This window comes from Pseudopipra pipra, chromosome 10 (assembly GCF_036250125.1).
Source record: "Pseudopipra pipra isolate bDixPip1 chromosome 10, bDixPip1.hap1, whole genome shotgun sequence".
NCBI lineage: Eukaryota > Metazoa > Chordata > Aves > Passeriformes > Pipridae > Pseudopipra > Pseudopipra pipra.
Window position 1 is genome coordinate 2,849,074 of NC_087558.1, and position 19,308 is coordinate 2,868,381.

Genomic DNA, 19,308 nt, shown 5'->3' on the forward strand with positions numbered 1-19,308 from the left:
TGCTACCTCTCCATACAAATGCCTGCAGTGTGGTTTGAGGCTTTGACCTGCTGTAAAACCCCAGTTCCTTATTTAAGGTCTAACTCACATATTATGCTGACTCTTACAGACTGGAAAAGAAGTCTGTTGTATAATTTTTCTTCTTGACTGCACTGTCTGAACTTGGTTTTTGCTTCATTTTATGCTTTCAAAGTGATCATAGCACCCTGGATTTTTTTTTTTTGTTTGTTTGTTTCCTAGATTTGGTGAAAGATATTTACCTAGTTCTTATTTTTCATGAGGTTGGTGGGTTTTTATTTTCCTAGAATGGAGTTCTCACTCCTTATTGCTCTTACCCTTCCTCTACCACTGAGAAGCTTTTTTAGGAATGCCTTTTTAGCTCTGTTTTTGACTTTCTGGCCTATAAAAAAGGAGAGTTTGTTCCAAAAGGTTGTTCATTCCTAATGTGACACTGCAAGCACAAGAGTATGGTTTTGTTCCCAGGTTTTTTTCAGAGGATGTGTGTGCTAATGGATCATTCTTGAGGTTTGGAGAGATGGTTTGGGATTCTATCCATCATTAGGCTGAAATCATAGAATGATTTGGGTTGGAATGAACTTAAAGACCATCCAGTTCCACCCCTGCCATGGGCAGGGACACCTTCCACTAGACCAGGTTGCTCCAAGCCCTGTCCAACCTGGCCTTGGACACTTCCAGGGATGGGGCAGCCACAGCTTCTCTGGGCAACCTGTGCCAGGGCCTCACATCCTCACAGGGAAGAAACTCTTCCTAATCTAACCCTCCTCTGAGTTTGAATCCATTCCCCCTTGTTCTGTCACTCCATCCCTTGTCAACAGTCTCTCTCCATCTTTCTTGTAGCTCCTTCAGGTCCTGAAAGGCTGCAATTAGATCACCCTGAAGCTTCTCTTCTCCAGGCTGAACAATTCCAGTTCCCCCAGCCTTTCCTCCCAGCAGAGCTGCTCCAGCCCTCTGATCCTCTTGGTGCCTCCTCTGGACTCTCTCCAGCAGCTCCATGTCCCTCCTGTGCTGGTGATCCCAGGGCTGGAACAGCTCTGCAGGGGGGTCCCAACTGAGCTGAGGGGCAGAATCCCCTCCCTCAACCTGTTTCCCAAATACTCTTGAGTTTGTGGTGTGTGGCTTAAAAACAGAGAGGTGGGATTTGTACCTCCAAGGCAGATCTTTGGAAATGCAGATGTTTTAAAATGTAGATGTTCAGATGCAGCTGCATGTCCTGTGATCAGGCTGATGGCTTTGTTCGAGTCAGACAGGCAGACTCCTTCCCAACGAACAGGGAAGCTCTTCCCTCAGCAAGTAGGCCACAGAATCTTAAAAGGAGAAAAGATATTGAAAGGAAAAAGAAATAAAAGACATTCCAGCTCTCAAACTCTGTTATTTCCATCTCTACGACCGAGACAGGAGTGAGCAGGAGCTTCAAAAATGCAGATTCACTCTCAGCACTTCAGTGTTGTTCTATAAAGGTGGTTGTATGAAGTATGTGTAAATATATATATTAAAATGTATATTTAATATTTATTTAATATAATCTGTATAAGATATATATTAAAATGTATAAATCTAACGAATATATATATGGACAAATGTCATTTTAATTCACATACATAAGAAATGCACAACCAACAAGTACCACATACAATTGCACAACCACCCCAGAAACAGTTATTTGACACCAACACTGTAAAAACTAAGCAAATTAAAATGAAACTTTATTAAAAGTCTAATTTGGGGAGTAGGGACACACAAACACTGTCATAAGATATGACCATTTGACCATATTTTTTTATTTATCAAGTGATGGGGTGGAGTTTCTCTTAGTTTCTTATTCCAGTTGAATTGTGAAGTTGTGACATTATATGATTACCTGAGAGTTGCTTTTCTGAGCCAAAAATGCCTCAGACAGCTCGTGGCTTGCTTTATGTTAGTCTAAACTATTTTCATTAGCTCCCCTAACAAAACAAAAATCTTGAAAATGTCGTTATGTTTTACTCTTTAAAAAAGAAGTACTTTGAAATGAAACACGGGAAGGAAAAAATAGAAACAGTTTTGCTTTGAAATGTTGAAACAAAAAAACACCACTTTGAAGTCTGCTCAAACTCTTTTCCCTTGGATGAGAAACGATCTTGTGAATTAGATATAAATAGTTCTGTTGACCTGAATCTGCATTTTCCCACAAATTTGTTCTTACAGCCACACTTTGTCCATTGTCAGCAGTGCTAAAAATCCCGCCCTGCACACAGGGAGTGGCACAGGAGTTCATAAGATCCCATTTATTGCTATTAATGGAGCGGATATTTTAATATCTGCTTGTCTAAATATATCTGAACCACTAAATCCTTCTGTTCATTCCTAGTGGACGGGTTTCCTACTGGTTTTATTTGCCTTATATTTGAAGTTATTTTGACTCAATGGGCAACTAAAATCCTCAAAATTTCTGAGTGTCCAAAAAATATTCTTCATTCCCAACATCTGTGTGGGAAGTAATTGTGTTTCCTATTACTTTTTAATTAATACAAACAAACAGCTGGATTTCTGATACAGTACTTCCAACAAAATAATTTTCCAGCCTACTTTGTGCCCACATTTTTCCTTTGCTGGTGATTTCCTTTCTGAAAGGTCCAAGTTCTCAAATGCAGATGTGCAGCATTTCCTTTGTCTGTCCTTCCTTTTCTCTCTCTCTCCTCCCTTTCCCTTCTGCCATTCCCACTGGGATGTCGGTGCCAGGCTCTGCAATATGTGCATGAGTTTTTCCAGGACAAAAGAACCAAGAATTTCCATGGATAATGAGGCTATGAATGTACCAAGGGGTACAAATTTACCAGGATGGTAAAAATTTCTTCCACTTTGGTGCTGCACTAAGTCAAAGAAGCTTCAAAATTATTTTAGGTAGATATAAAATTAAGTTTATTGGCACAAAAAACTTGCCATGTAGTGACTGTGCTCATTTTAAATGGTGTCTCCAGGCAATACTTAGTGCAGAACCAATTGCTTTTTGATTTTTGATTTGTTTAAAAACAACAATTCTAAATATGTAATAAATATTTGCAGAAGGAGTTGCTGCACACAGTGGTTTTGAGACTATTCAGATGTACTTTTGGATCTATATTGACAGATCCTCTGTAGCTTTGGAAAAATCCAGCTCTAATTAAGGCTACATATGCCAGGATAAAAGGATCATTTGTATTTTATGTATATGAAAGCAAATCTCTTCTTTCAAAGCAAGATGTTTGCTTGCTTTCTATTTTTTTTATTTATTTATTTACTTCTATTTTTAATACCCTTTTTGGTTTTATATAATGTATGTATCTGACAACATTCCCTGCCTGAGACTAATTTAGGGGGAAAGGCAGACATTTTTATTTTTAGAGGCTTGATCTGAGTAAATGTTGAAAAATGTACAGTAAAGCCAAAGTTTCCTTTTCTCTTGCAGCATTTCTATTCTTGTGCTATTTCATAAGGGGATGGGGGTTTTTTTGCCTTTCCTGGCTTGTTGTGAAGTCAACAGACCTCGACATGTTGACAACTTGCAGGGTTTTATTGTTAAGGGGGACACCAAGTGACAAAGACACACACTTAGATGTGCCTTCCATCGCTCCCTGTTAACCTCACAAAGCATATTTGGAATCTGGCACTGATTGGATTGCGAGATCTTTATCTGCTGGAATCCTTTTCAATATATGCAAAAGGGTTGCAAAACCAGAATCATCCAGATATTCCCAAACCGTGCACAACTCCACAGGAAGATGTTGATTTGAAGTGACAAAAGTCAAGGGGTGCCAGTTCAGGCAGCTGCAGATTCTCACATTTTGTAGCATGTCTGTTTTTTTGCAGCCTCACACATTTCTGGCCCCTCAATACCTGTCCTAAATTGGATAAACAGAAGGTGGAGTGACAGTGTCTCACAAGTGACTCCAAAGAGCAGAATTTTAGAGCAATTTTAGAATTTTTAGACCAATTTTAGACCGATTGAGGCCAGGTCTTGCAACGGCTTCGAGGAGTCAAATTTTTTTGGAATCCACCTACGTTATCCAAATAATAGAATTATTGTAAAATGTTTCCATTCAAATATTTCCCTTCTGGTACTTTCGGGGTCCTCAGCAAAGCTCAGAAAAATCCCACTTTTTCTGTGTGTAGAAATGGAAAGGGAGAGAGGGGGAACAGGTGATTAATGATTTTAGGTGTGCAAAAAATTTATTTGGAAGCGAATTGTAAGGAGTGACAAAAACTTTGCTGCTTTATCCCTTATGTTTGCTTATTTTGCCAATCATAGCAACTGTCTTATATTATCCCCTTCTTTTTCACAATTGTGAATAGAAAACTTAAATCTATTTCAGGCTGTGTTGGGCAGTGTCAGTGTGAGCTGTTCAACATCACATGTTTTAGTACCAAAGTATAGGAAAAGAGAATAAACGGGATTCTTGATCTCTATTCCTTTGTCCCGTGAGTTTTTTAATATGATTTTATTCAGAATATTGTGCAAAGTTTAGAAAAATACATCCAGTTTAGATTCAATCCATGCCTACAGCTGCTGGAGAGGGGGTGGGACGGCTCTGAGGGATGAAGAGATGACAAACCACCAGCAACGAGGGGGAAGCTCCATGTTAAATTTAGCCAATAATTAGTTCTAGATTTTAGAATTCTCATTGTACAGGCACATGCACACATATATATGATCATCCTGTCACCTCTTACTTGTACACTTGTAGGTCACATGAAATAAATAATCTTTCCACGTATTTTAGTGACCCATCAAATCCCAGGACTCAGTGTTTCAAGCTCTCGCTGCAAAACCTGCTGCCTTAGGTTTTTAATTTCCTTGAAATGTCCTTTTTTTTCTTTTTTTTTTCCCCCTACCAGCGAGAATGTGCTAAAATGTTTATCAAGCCTTGCTCTTTTCCCTGAGAAACTCAAAGCATAATTACATTTCATAATTATCCAGCGTCGCCTGGAAGAGCCTCGTTCACCCTCTGGACCTGTTGTTCCGTGGCTGTTCTATCTCTCGTGCAGAGAAATTCTCCTCAGCTTTACTGAAACAACATTAATCCCATCAAAAGTGACTCAGATAATGTCATCAGCTGTGACACAGTGTTCTCAGAATGTCCTGCTTCTGCTGAGGTGTAACGTCCTCTTAGGTGGAATTAAATTATGCCAAGAGGATTTTCTTGGTGGGAATAGAAAGGGAGCATTTAGGTACAAGGTTGTTTAATTTCAGCTGATGGTTTGTATATTCAAATATATATTTATATATTCAATTCAGCGTGTTATGAGGTCATACCTCTCCAAATTGAATCCTGGAATGGTTTGGGTTGGAAGGGACTTTAAAGATTGAGTCCCATCACGAGCAGGGACACGTTCCACTAAACCAGGTTGCTCCAAGCTGTGTCTTTGAACACTGGAAATAATGAGGCACCTGCAACTTCTTTTGGGCAACTCGTGTGCTTCACTTGATCTACCATCTCATCCTGAATCAGGATAAATGAATATGCTCTAATACTGGCTAATTTCTTGCAGCTGGAGAACCCGGGGTGCTTTATTCAGCTAGAAGTTGTGTGAAGATCTAAAATGAGGTGAGGAGAACCCCAAAATGAGTCACTTCAATAGAATCATAGGATAGAATCTATGATTCTGTGGAGGGGGAAGAAAAGCTCCTGCAGGACCTGCAAACACTGTCCTGCTCTGGGAACATGTGGTGCCTTGTTCCTAAAGACCCTATCTCCTCATTCCCAAAGCAGCATTTTAGCTTATATTTGGCTCTAATATTGCAAAGTTTGCTGCTGTCCTACTACTATGAGTAGCCCCTACAGCTTCCCTGGGAGAACATCCCCCAGTGGAACCAACGGCGTGAGTCAAAACGCCGTAATTTGGTCATCTGTTAGTTTTATTATCCTCCTAAATTATACTGCACTAACCTGTAATTTATGGAGTCCTGAGAGCACTAACTGCTGGATATATTGCTTCATTATCTATTTAAGATGCAAAGCAAGCCATTATGTTTGTTGTATTATCTTTGTCAAACTTTATTGCTTTCGTAGTTGGCGAGAGCTTTAAGTGTGTTCCACCACGGCTTCGTGGGCAATAATTCTTCAGGGTTTATTTCTAACCATCTCCTTTCTTTTTTTTTTTTGGAAGTGTAATGCAGCAATAGTTGTACTTACTAAATCATGAATTTGATCTAAAATGTTATAGAAGGAATGTCTTCATTTTTAGCAAAGCCTTTGTCTTTTTTTTTTTTTTCTGTAGTCGGCTTTTCTTTAAAAGCATTTCAAAAAAGGAAATACACATTTCTGAGAAACGAAATCTGTTTAAACTTTGTTCTGGTTGTCTTTACGTTCATCCAAGTAAAAAAGGAGAGAGGTCATGAGATGTAGAGGTGACATAGTTATCCCCAGAATTTGAGGGGAATCTGGAGGTTGAGTCCCTTCCTATCCATGTTGTGGTGAATCTTTGCAAGTAAAATGAGCCTGTACCTGATGTGTTCACCTTCTCAAAGTCAACCATGATTTCTGATGTAAGAACAGAATTTTGAATTTGCAATGAAGGCAAACAAGTTCTTGGTGTATTACAGACCCTGCCCATCTCCTTTTTGAAAGACAGGTTTTTATTCACCTAATTTATTCAAGATCTACATGAACTTCTGTGGGTGGTTTTTAAAAACACTGTACTCCAAACTCAGCTTAGCTTTCATTGCTGTTAATTGCCTCCCACTGAAGTTCAAGTGGGTTCTGAAGTGTGTGGAGAAGGTAAAAGAATGTCTGAAGTGTTCTGGTATTTAAAAAAAAAATAAAGGAGATTGACAAGTTGCATTTGTACCTGCAGAGCCCTAACATTTCTTCATCAGTCATGTGGAATTCTCTCTATTGTGCTTTTCAGAAGCGTTACTTAGTTTTTGGCTGTTTTTTCATCATCTAAGACAATTCATAATTCTTTCCTTTCAGAACAGTTTGTTAGAGTGATGGAAAACAGTCAAACACTTCCCTTTTTGTGACTGTGAATAAGGAAAAAACTGTTAATATTTGATGATAATCTTTCTGCACTAGACCAAACACAATTCTCTGCAAATTGAAATAAAATGCAACACTGCAGAGGAAATGCCCCAAACTGGGTATTCAATAGTCTTTATTTTTAATAATTTATTAATTGTGTGATTATTACTGCAAGTAACACAGATGGCAAACTTGACTGCTCCATATATATCATTTTTGGATGCAAAATATAACATCCTGTGGCCTTTTCCCTTAAAGTTTCTCGTAATTCTCGTGGCAAAATCATCAAAACTACTCAGTGTGACTGTGGCCTTCAGGGATTACAGACACAAAAAAAGAATGTGGCAGCTTCCCCCTGAACAAGGCAGATTTTACAGCACCTCTACCCAAGCCATAAGGGCTGGTTGGGGCTTGAAACTCAGCACTAAAATTTCCATCAGTGCCTTTTGTTTTCTGTTATTGTCCTCACTGGAGAGAAGTTCACAGAGGATTGGTTTTATGGTAGAGAGAAATAAAAATGTGGGGGAAAAAATAAAAAAGCCACTAGACCAGTGTTCTTGCATGGAAAGCTACAATTTTAAGAGCTCTCTTGACACAGTGTTATTGTTAAGTTAAAGGAAAAAAAATAGCAGTAGAGTAGCTAATGTGGATGCCATGATATCTGTGATTCTATTAAAAATATCTAGTAGGAAGCTGCATTTAATCTTAAGTTTCTTTTAATCTGTGATCATTTTAGCCAAAGTTTCTAGTGCAGTGTACAAAACTTGAGGCTGTTTCATGGTTGCATAGAAAACTCATTAGAAAAGAGTTAATAAAAATACCTAATATTTTCAGGTTTTGTGCCATTTAGACAACACAAAAAATGTTGGCATTATAATAGTGGAATTTATGTAAAGCTTTAATTATGATTTATGTGTAGAGTCTACAGAAAACATATCAATCAAATAATTGCTAATTTCACAATGCTGAGAAAAAGAAAAATCCCCATTTTTAGGGGAAAAGCAGTAGGATTTATTGCTGATAAAACCAATCATGGAATCATAGAATGGTTTGGGTTGGAAGGGACCTTAAAGCTCATCTCATTCCACCCCCTGCCATGGGCAGAGACACCTTCCACTAGCCCAGGTTGCTCAGAGCTCCATCCAACATGTCCTTGAACACTTAAAAAAAGCCAAATTTCTGGACTTTTCTCCCAACACAACTCCTGGAGGTGGTTTAGCTGAATTCCACTGTCCTGAATCCAGAGTCATTTGAGTCTCTGAGTGATGCTCCAAGTTCTCCCCCCCCCCAACTTCCCACCTTGAAGGAATTTCCCACTGATCTGTGATACAGATGGCCCTGCCAAGCTCTTAAATAAGAAAGAAGCCTCAGAGCACTAAAAATATTTAAATTGCTGCCTTTCCAGCTTCCTCGGCTGCTTCCTAATGGGCCTTCAAACACAACCCGGGTTGTTTCTCCGAGCGCATCGTGCTGCCAGCCCTCACAGACAGATCCCTTCTGCTTCCCAGCTCCTCTCCCTCCCCTGCCTGAGATCAAAATGCAGCTGATTCCCAGCAAACAAACAAACAAACAGGCTGCGTTCCCTGACAGCCTCTATTCACCAGAGGAACATCATAATGTGTTCCTCTCCCTGCTTTTGTTTCCCGAGTTGTCAATTAGAGGGAGGGAAAGTGTCACTCTCAGCACCAGCTTTATTTCTGTGGCCAGATATTTTTTTTTTGTTTGTCAAAGTGTCAGCTTGCCGGGGGTTTTTATGTCTCTGGAAATATTCTTAAAAGATGTTCTTTCATTATCTGGGTGTACATTTAAACCAAGTGCTTTTGAAGTGATGTTGTTAGGCTTTGGAAACTTCTGAAGTTGACAACAATAAAGAAGAGTGGGAAGTCGAAATTCTTTGGTTTCAACAATAATGTTGGGTTGGTTTTTTTTTCCCCTTGTTGTTAAAATACGTGACTTAGAATTTAAAAAAAAAAAAAAAGGAAAATAAAAAGGAAAAGTTTCCCTAGTTTTCGTATTTTTCACAGTACTACGTGCAAACTTTCTTCCCCTCTCCCATCTGCAGCTCTCCTTGTGGCCTCAGGGATGTGCTTTCCCACACATCCCTCCCAGCTGCTCAGGAGCTATAGGGATGTAGGAATATGGAGATCCCTCCAGAGTTAGGGATATAGGGTGCCTTCGGGATTTTAGGAGGCTCCACCTGGGCTGAACCTCCTCATCTCACATCTTGTGGTGGAACAAGTCCAGAGAGGAGCAACGGAGCAGGGAAGGGGCTGGAGCAGCAGGAGCAGCTGAGGGAGCTGGGGGGGCTCAGCCTGGAGAAAAGGAGGCTCAGGGGGGACCTTCTGGCTCTGCAACCCCCTGACAGGAGGGGGGAGCCGGGGGGGAATCAGTCTCTTCTCCCACAGAACAAGTGACAGAGTGAGAAGAACAGGCCTCAAGTTGCACCAGGGGAGGTTTTGAATGGATATTAGGGAAAATTTCATCATGGAAAGGGTTGTAAAGCATTGGAAGAGGCTGCTCAGGGAAGGGGCAGAGTCACCATCCCTGGGAGTGTTCAAAAACACATGGATGTGGCACTCGAGGACACGGGTTAGTGGTGAAAGTGGTGGTGGTGCTTGGACTTAATGGTCTTAAAGGTCTTTTCCAACCTTAACGAGGCTGCAATTCCATGTTTTACTGTGCCTGTGCTCTTCCAGGAGGATTCCAGTAAAACCTTTAATTGCCCCTGAAAGCCCAACCTCATAACCACTGGGTCACCTTGCACCGAGAGCTCCTCGTGTTCCAGGGGGTCTCTTCACAGGAAATATTTATGAGGTACCTACAAAGTAAATAAGAATAGAAATGTGATATTTGCAGCAAAGGGGCTGAGGGATTAAAGCAGCATTTCCTCACCATGTAAAACATTTCCTGCTGCTGTTTGGCTGCAGCAGGTTGGAAAATTGCTGTGGGTTTGCTGCAGCACAACCATATTTTTGGGTGCAGAAGATACCTCAGGTGAGCACCTGAGCAGGGGGGTGATGTTCTCATACCCATTTTGCAACAAGTGCATAGCTGTTACTTTTTATTTTTACAGGATGGTGAAACCAACTGAAGGATTTCAGGGTTTTTTTATATTTAAAAAACTCAAAAATGTTTAAAAAATTGACAATATATCAGGCTGCAGGAAATAAACTATTTATTTTGTCACTATTTATTTTATTATTCTTGAAGATAATTACCAAAATAATTAGAATGTAGTATTTTAAGCCTTGCAACTGCAGGTGTTCTTAGATTTATTTTATTATTAGATTGATATTTTTAATTTATAAATATTACTTATATGTTATTTTATGTACTGATTTTCATGATTACTTAAGATTATCTCAAGAAACCAAAGGAAAACCTTATGTGTCCATCCACAGGTGTACTGACTTAGATTTCTTTTATTATTAGATTTACATTACTAGTTTAGAAATAAAATTTATATTTATGTTATATTATATTATATTAAATATTATATATTAAAATTATAAAATTTATATATTAAATATATATTAAAAATATATTTATATATTAAATATAAAATATATTTATATATTAAAATATATTTATATATTAAAATTATATATTAAATATTATAAATATATTATATTAAATTTATATATATGTTATTTAATATAATGAGTATTTAAAATTATCTCAAGAAACCAAAGGGAAACCTCATATATGCATCCACCTATACAGCTGAACAGGTAGCTGGAATATATTTGTGTGAATAAATTTCATGTATCCATAAAAACAAATATGGTAATTTTTTATTTTAATTTTATTTTTTAATTTTTAAATTAATTTTAATTTAATTAATTTTTAATTTTAATTTAATTTTAAATTTTTTTGTGGTAAATTTTTACAGAGTTGCCATAGCATGAAAATAATCTTCTTCATAGATGCAGGAAAAAAGTTACAATATGTTATATTTTTTATATATATATGATGATGATGATGATATAGTTAATATAAAAATAAAAGAGAAAAAGAAAACTAAAATAAAAAATAAAGAGAAAAGTAGAATCAGTTCTGCAGAATATGGAAGTGCCTGTCTGCATATGTAAATATTTATCATGACAAACACATTCTCTATAAATAAATGTATAGATGAGTGTGAAAACCACACCTCCAGCAGCTGGAAATATTTCCTCTCCAGGGTGTTGTTTCTCCATGAGAACAACAGCAAAAAGAATGTGATGATTCATTACTCAGTACATAAAGAAACTTTGACTGTTGGAAATACATAACTTTAAAGTTTGACATTTTCAATGCATAATCATTATTTAAAAAGCTGCTTTGGTTTTGCTCCCCCTTTATTTAAGGAAAGAAATAATTTCAATTTGACCCATATATATGTTTGTATTCTCATAAATACACTTTATGGTGTGGTGGAAAGTATATTTCCTATTTGGGATCTAGTAGTAATAAGTACAGGAATCTCATAGGAATTATCTAGCAGGAGGTAGAGAATTCCAGTTTTTGTTCTTCCCTTGCAAGGAAATATTGTACAGAAGGAAAGTGTGAATTATCTCTCCAGAGCTCTAATGGAAGACTCAATAAGAAGAGCATTAAAATACATTATGAGAGGCAAAAAGCCTGACCCAAAATTATTCTCATAAGATATTAATGAATGGTTCTAATTTCTAGGTACTGAGTATTTAAATCGTGGAATATCTGGAGCTGGAAGGGACTCATAAAGACTCTGGTCACGCACAGGACACTTCCAGTGACAGCCTGATGGTAACACTCACTTTCTGAAAGTCTTAAAATCATAAAAATATGGGAGGAAATATCAAAAAATAAACATGTTGGAAGTCTCAGCATAACAGGGCATGAGATACAGCCAGTGAGGGGAGTGTTGATCTGAGCAAGGTTTTCATCTCAGGAATTCCTCAAGCTCCCTGATATAACACACACGGATTCAAAGCCTCAGTGACCTTAGCACATGAGTTCTGTTTAAAATAAGCTTGACTAAATCATGTTTCCAAGCTTACCTGCAGGTGTAAAAATCACTGGGGCAGGCAAAATATTTTAACTCCAGATGTTTTCATACCTGCAAATCACCTTCCCTCACACCCTCATGGGGTTTTGCAGCCCCCAGTTGCACAGGCAGGTTTTTCTGGCTCAAATGTCACCCCTGCTTGAGAAATGTCAGTGGATCTGATTCCTGTGGAAAGCACACTATGAAATATTGCCTGAGCACAGAGGTGTTGCCCCAGTGAACTTACAGCCTTTTGAGTTTTTGATGCACCACAGGACCAGCATAAAGATGCTCAAAAAAAAGGATTTAACTGAACTTTACAGTCCCAGACCCTCCTAAGTCTCTCCTCCCTACCCTCTCAAGTATTATTTGTCACGTATTTTTAGTTCCAATAAGAAAGAAAAGAAGAAAACAAAAGAAAAAAGAAAAGAAGAGAAAAGAAAAAAGAAAGGAAAGGAAAGGAAAGGAAAGGAAAGGAAAGGAAAGGAAAGGAAAGGAAAGGAAAGGAAAGGAAAGGAAAGGAAAGGAAAGGAAAAGGAAAAAGGAAAGGAAAAAGGAAAGGAAAAAGGAAAGGAAAAAGGAAAGGAAAAAGGAAAGGAAAAAGGAAAGGAAAAAGGAAAGGAAAAAGGAAAGGAAAAAGGAAAGGAAAAAGGAAAGGAAAAAGGAAAGGAAAAAGGAAAGGAAAAAGGAAAGGAAAAAGGAAAGGAAAAAGGAAAGGAAAAAGGAAAGGAAAAAGGAAAGGAAAAAGGAAAGAAAAGGAAAGAAAAGAAAAGAAAAGAAAAGAAAAGAAAAGAAAAAAGAAAAAAGAAAAAAGAAAAAAGAAAAAAGAAAAAAGAAAAAAGAAAAAAGAGAAAAGGAAAGGAATTTCCTTGGGAGCATTTCAGAGGCCAATAAACGTCCACATAAGTGAGAGAAAATGAGGAGGATATGCACAGGGAGAGTTGTGGTATCCAGCTATAATTAGTGTACCTACTGAAATTAAATATTTAGCTTTTCCTATAACAAATTCAGTGGCAAAATACACCCTGAAACAAGACTCAGGAGCTTCATTTCTTGTCATTCCATCCTTCCAAGGGACCTTGTCCTCATGTGCAGCTCCACTCTTTGGTTTTGTTAAACCACTCACAATCTGGAGGGTTCAGCAATTTTATAACCAGCTTCTTATTTATTTCTGTATGTCACTAGGTAAGAAAATATTCACTTTCCATTTGGGATATGATAGTGAAAGAAGTGGGGTGAGATGTGTGATGAAAGGATATTTCCAAAGAAAAAGGAAAAAAAACCCCACACTTTTTTGTGTTCACCAAGTCTGGAAGTGCCATAGGAATTATAAATCACTTAGATCTGGAGAGTTTGAAACTATTTGGGGAAAAGGGGATTGATGAGTGTTTACTTGTCTGTGCACTGTGAATGCAGAAATTCACCTCTGTTTTCTGAATTCATTTGGAAACAAATATTAATAAGGATGATTGTCACCTGCATCTGTCCTGAAGCAACAAATTAGTGCAAGCACTTGAAACAAGGTAATTAATAGTTCAGAACATTCTAAATAATATATTGCTGATTTTTTTTTTTTTAATTAGGAAAATTTAGACCCTGCCACAATTTTTAACAACATGCTGATTTTTTTATTTATGGAGTTTGTTTTTAATAATTATGGTTTGTGTAACCACAAGTTCTTTTGGGTGATGTGACTAATTTAGGAGAATTTGATGATATATTTTGCATATATATTTGAAATGTAATCTCTGAAATTTTGTTAAAAGAAAGTCTTTTAGAAAGTCCTAGACGTGGGCAGTTTAGATTCAGCTCATATACATATATTTTTCGCTCCTTAATTAATTTAAAACTGTGCAAACATCCTACAGTGTTATGTCCCAGATCCCTATGTTAAAAAAACAAAAGAACAAACAAAGTGGCTGAAGCCATCCCTATGAAAAGAAATAAAAGTTATTTCACCAAAGGCAACTCTATTTTGATTTCTGAGGTGCTGTTACACAAGAGCTTTCGGGAGAAGTGGGACAAGGATAACAAGAAGGGGGTCGTTATCCAAGAGTTCAAAGGTAGGCAGCTGATCAAAGGTTAAATACAAGAAAAGGAATTATTCCATTCAAGTTAAATATAGGACTTTGTAACCTAAATAGATGCTTAGCTTCAATTAAAAACTCTTGGAAAAGGCTTTTGTGCTGTGGGGAAGTTCTCAAAGTCAGGCAAACTTTGTTTTTATTGCTTGAAAGGATCTAGGGGAAGGGAGGGAAGGATGGGATATCTCAATTTTCTTTCCAAAATGTTTCTAGTTATAAAAGGTAGAGGGCAGAACCGATTAGATCCATTTAAAATTGCAGCTTGCAGAGGTGGCATGAAAATATTTTAGCTTCTAAAGTTGGAGATGGAATATTAGAGCCTGTAAAAGCATTTTCTCAGGAATAGGCAGAGCCTGTAAAAGCATTTTCTCCAGCCTGGTCGCAGCACAGAGCCCTGAAAGGAGGCAAAGCTGGCAGGGAAAATGTGCAAAGGAGCAGCTGAGGGGGAGAGAGTTCGACTGGGAGAGGGAATTCATTAAAGGAGTCAGATGGAAAGTTGTAGAGGAAGCAGGAGCTGCCTGGATGAAAAATAACAAAATGCCCTTCCCGAGCATCACTGGCTGCACTGGAAGATGGATCAGGAATGTTGGATGGCACTGATTAAATGAGAGCTTGGATATGCAGAGCAGGAAATTCTGTTTTCTGTCATTATTTAATAAGAGGGGAATGTTTGAAAATAGTGTGAGGAATTGTGTGGATCAACAGGAGACAACAGAGGGGAGAGAGGAGATGCTGTGGCTGTTACTGTAAATGGATGTCCAGGGTTGTGTCACCTTTTCAGAGAGCAGGAAGTGTCATTAGAGAGAACATTTAATAAATATATATCTGATGGTGTAAATGCTGTTAAGAACTAATTGCTCATTAATCTGTTAAAAATAATAACCAATAGAAACAAATATATTAGTGAAAGCAATAACAAATGGTTGGACTTGAAGAAGAGCCTAACTCTTCAGAGGTTTCCTTTTGCTGCCTTTGTTCAAACACGTCACAGTGTGTTACCCCCCAGTGCCTTCATATTCATGAGGAAATAACACAAACCATCAAAGTTCTCGAATTGTTAGGCAGCAGCTGTTGTAGATTCAAATCATCAAACTGTACTCCTCAGTCCTAGACTTCTGTCCAAATATTACAACCAGGTTGGACAGGACTGGGAGCAACCAAGTCTAGTGGAAGGTGTCCCTTCCCATGGCAGGGGGTGGAATGAGGTGACCTTTAAGATCCCTCCCAACCCAAACCATCCTGTGATTCTGTGAAAACCAGATACAAGGTTATTTGTCCATCCATGGATACAGGGCATCAGAAGGCTGTTGCATCAACTCCTGATTTAATCCCAGCTCCCATGGCTGTGTCCTGAGGAGCTGGTTTGGATTTTCAGATCCACGTGATGGTGAATATTTTCTCTGTTGCACAGCAGATCCTTCCAGCTCTTCCCATGATGTCAAAGAAAGCCATGGACACAGAGGGACTCCTCTAGATCAGATTCTTTGCTCTCCACCATCCCAGTGGTATTTTCAAGACTCAGTTAATGGCAAATAATGTTTTCAACAGATACTTTTTGGCCGCTCTGCTGGAATGTCACTTTTATTTGCCTTTCCTGCTCAATGCAAATAGCTTCCATTTTTAAAAAGAGCTGGGATATCTCAGTATCAGCTGCTTTATGGCCTGACCCTGAATATAGGGTTTATATCAGGGGAGTAAATGGTGCACTATATCCACCTGAAAGGGCTCATGAGATTATTAAAAAGGGACCCACTGGTCAGAGAGCATTTCTAAATTGCTCATTCCATAATTATTATAATGTGCATAACGCCTCATATGCATTAAACATTCAACTGAAATGACTCTGAATGGGAGAACAACCATATAACAAGGAAAAACCCCTTCTTTTACATAATAGAATTTAAAATATCAATATATATATATAGTGTGTGTTTAAGTGTGTACACTTCTACATGCACTTATGAATTATATATTTATAGCATATTCCAAATGTGTAGTTAAACACTTCAGCTTTCCACACAGGCTAATTTGAAGTGTGTTGGCATTAGATTAAAATTTAATATTTCAGCTGCAATCAGGATTCAAAAATTCCTATTGCAAAATATTGGTATTAACTAATAGTGAAAACATCATCAAGCCTCACTTACTCCACAGAAACACAGGATGTTAGTATTTTCTGGAAGTGGAAAAAGGAACTTCCAAACTCTCCATTACTTACTTATCAAAAACGTCCTGGCTTAGCTAAAGAAAACCACAAAAGGGTTTTGAAGGGAAGGGATTTGAAGGAAAGAGTTGGGAAGGGAAAGGGGAAAATAAAGACAAAAAGGTGAAAAGGGGAAGGGGAAAAGGAAGGGGGAAAAAGAAGGGGAAAAAGAAGGGGAAAAAGAAGGGGAAAAAGAAGGGGAAAAAGAAGGGGAAAAAGAAGGGGAAAAAGAAGGGGAAAAGGGGAAAATGGGAAGGGAAAAAAAGGGGGAAAAGGGGAAAGGGGGAAAGGAAAGGGAAAGAGGAATGGGGATGGGGCGAAGGGGAAAATAAGGGGGAAAAGGAGAAAGAGGAAAAAAATGGGAAAAGGAGGAAAAGGGGAAAGGGAGAGGCTCCTCCTCCTGAAGGGGAGGTGGAGGTGAGCTTCTCCTGCTGAATCAGTGAGGACATTTGAAGCCTTCCCCCCCTCCCTGTGCCATCCCCTGAGGTGGCACCACCACTCTCTTGTCACAGCCCAGCCCACGCTCCCGCCGTGTTGCCAGATGTTTCCATCCAGCTGCTACTTCCAGGCTCCAAGGAAAAAACCCAATTAACTGCACAAGTGTGGCAGCTTCATTAGAACAGGCACAGCCAAGTGTGACGTGGTTTTATCTTTTACATCAGTGGAATTGTAATTTCGGGGCCGTCAATGTCTCTTCAACACAACAATACCTGCTCCACCCCATCCACTCACTCCTACAGTTGTGCCCAAGATGAGGCCTTCAGAGTAAATGCACAATTTGGGAACGCTTTGGAGTGACACTGAAGGCACATGTGAGCTGGTTCTTCCCTGTCTCCTCCCCACACCAATTAGTGGTGGTTTTCCTCTCAGCTGGCACAAGTGGGCACTTCCCTTGAGCAGGGAAGGAGCTACTGTCAAATTGCAATAGTTCCATGGAGGAAGATCTGAGGCAAGGGAGGAGATCTGGGAGTGAACAGCTCACTGCTGATATCCTTCAGCCATAACTTGAGACAGGAGGAAGGGCAGTCACAGAACACCATCTTCCAAAAGGCAAAAAAAAATGGGAGCGTTTAGTCCACAAACCCCACAAATATTTATAAAATCGTCTGTTTTTGCAGCTATAAAAATTTCTTGCGGAAAGCTGCAGTTTTCTGTCTCCTTCTCATATAGGAGTGATATCAGGAATTAACCCTGCAGCTGGAGACCTGCATCCTGACACAGAAACATCCTGGAGATGCTGGAGTTTTATTATTTTTTTCTGTAGGGTTGGAGTCAGAATGTGTTCAAGGTGAGTCACCCTCTGGTTATTACAGGACATTCCTCTGGAACATCCTCCAGCTCCTACCCTGGCAAGGGTGTGATTTAGAGCTGCCACCTCCATAGTGCTCATCCTGGGGTGGCTGTTAGAAAGAAAACTCCCAACTCTTTCCAAGCTTTTCCTCCTTTTCAATCCGTTGAAGGATTCTTGGATCTTCCGCTTTCCAAGCATGGGAAAGGTAATTAGGCTGGAATACCACACGTTGCTACAGCCACATAAATCACAGAACCATTTGGGCTGCAAAAGGCCTCCAAGATCTTTGAGTCCAAACTACAGAATCAGATGAAATACAAACTACTGAATGAGCAGGAGGCTGCAGAGAGGTTCAATAGTCTTGATATTAAAGAAGGAAAACAAGTGAAATGAAAGCCCAGTTTTGCATTTTTTTTTTCTGTTTTTTTTCTCTCTTTCCTACCAAAAGCAGAGCTTTCCTAACAGAGGACGAAGATATTGGGTGGGAAGTCATCCAAAAATTCACCCTGGCCTTGGAGGGATCTGCATAACCACAATAAGCTTTTAAGTGCAGTTGCTCTACACGACCAAGTTACCCAAATCCTTTCCATGTCGAAGCTGGAGCAACTGGAAAGCCAAAGTTTTAGGGATCCACCTGTGAGACCTTGGCTACTGAGCTGTTTTACCACAAAATTCTGAGGCAAAAAATAATCATTTAAATGAATGTCACAGTCATTACAACTTACTATGACCTCTGACAGCAGTTTGTTCCCATCTAATTTAATTGTAAACGTGCTTTACCAGTCTCTTTAGATCATCTGCACTCTTGGGATACAAAGAGTCTTTAACATGAATTACTGTTACAGTAAACACACAACAATGTTCCCTTCGGTGAGATAAACACTCAGAGATAAACATTCATGAGTTAACCTTGAAACTTCAGGTTTAATTTTACAGCTTCAGGTCAAAACACCAAGAAACCAAAATATCTGGCTAAAAAAAGCATACAAAAAACGCCAACTTCAAATGTCTTTTGCAAATATCTTAGTATTTTATAGATCAACAACTTGAAACATTGCTTTGTGCTAAATCAGTCATCTGAAAACATTTGCTTTATCTGGTCTTAAATACTTCTCCATAGCAGTGGCCTACATAGGTATAATTACAATTAAATATAGGTACAGTTATGGCCCCAAATCCACGCAGAGGTAACATCAACTGTGTGTTTTTTACAAAATCTGGGATTCAGGAAATCAGCCACAATTCTACTCTGTGAGAAAACACAGAGTTTTACCTTCAGTTCTCAGTTTTGAAAGATTAGGTTAGTCTGAAGAGCCGCAGTGTTTAGAACACAGATTTTGCTTCCCAAGGAAAGACTGTGCTCAGTCTTCAACACACAGAATACCTGAATATGAACTGACTGTACTGGTGTGTTTTTATAGTAAAAAAGTATTCTAAGATGAAAAAAAAAAGCTGCTTTGGAAATTGAAAAATTGAAAGAGAGTTTCAAAACATGAGAAGATTCAGCGTTGTGGTCGATGTTGTTTTACAGGCATTTCAGCTCCATTGCAGGGTGTAGTTCTGGCCTAATCTCAGCTCAAGCCCAGTGATTGTCAGGAGCTGGGAATAAAACAGACAAAATGGACAATTAGTAACTTTGCCCTGAACATCCACAGCGTTTTCTGTGTTCCACAGAGATACTGGCTTCTCGTTTTAAACTATGATTTATTCCTCTTCCTTTGCTT

At 38.7% G+C, this 19,308-nt stretch overlaps 1 protein-coding gene and 1 long non-coding RNA gene across 3 annotated transcripts in view; one reads left to right on the forward strand and one right to left on the reverse strand.

Annotated features, from left to right (window-relative positions):
• The window catches only part of LOC135419428 (uncharacterized), a 50,452-nt gene extending 38,084 nt beyond the window's left edge, over positions 1-12,368 (forward strand). Inside the window, exons 5-7 of the long non-coding RNA XR_010432983.1 lie at positions 5,527-5,582; positions 9,695-9,812; positions 11,673-12,368. This is a non-coding gene — a long non-coding RNA (uncharacterized LOC135419428). The remainder of the gene's footprint in view (positions 1-5,526; positions 5,583-9,694; positions 9,813-11,672) is intronic.
• A 6,224-nt stretch (positions 12,369-18,592) lies between these two features.
• SI (sucrase-isomaltase) overlaps positions 18,593-19,308 on the reverse strand; it is a 41,938-nt gene continuing 41,222 nt past the window's right edge. For both annotated transcript variants that reach the window (XM_064665780.1, XM_064665781.1), the window contains exon 48: positions 18,593-19,183. In XM_064665780.1, the coding sequence (XP_064521850.1) occupies positions 19,121-19,183 (63 nt within the window). In that variant the 3' untranslated portion in view covers positions 18,593-19,120. The remainder of the gene's footprint in view (positions 19,184-19,308) is intronic.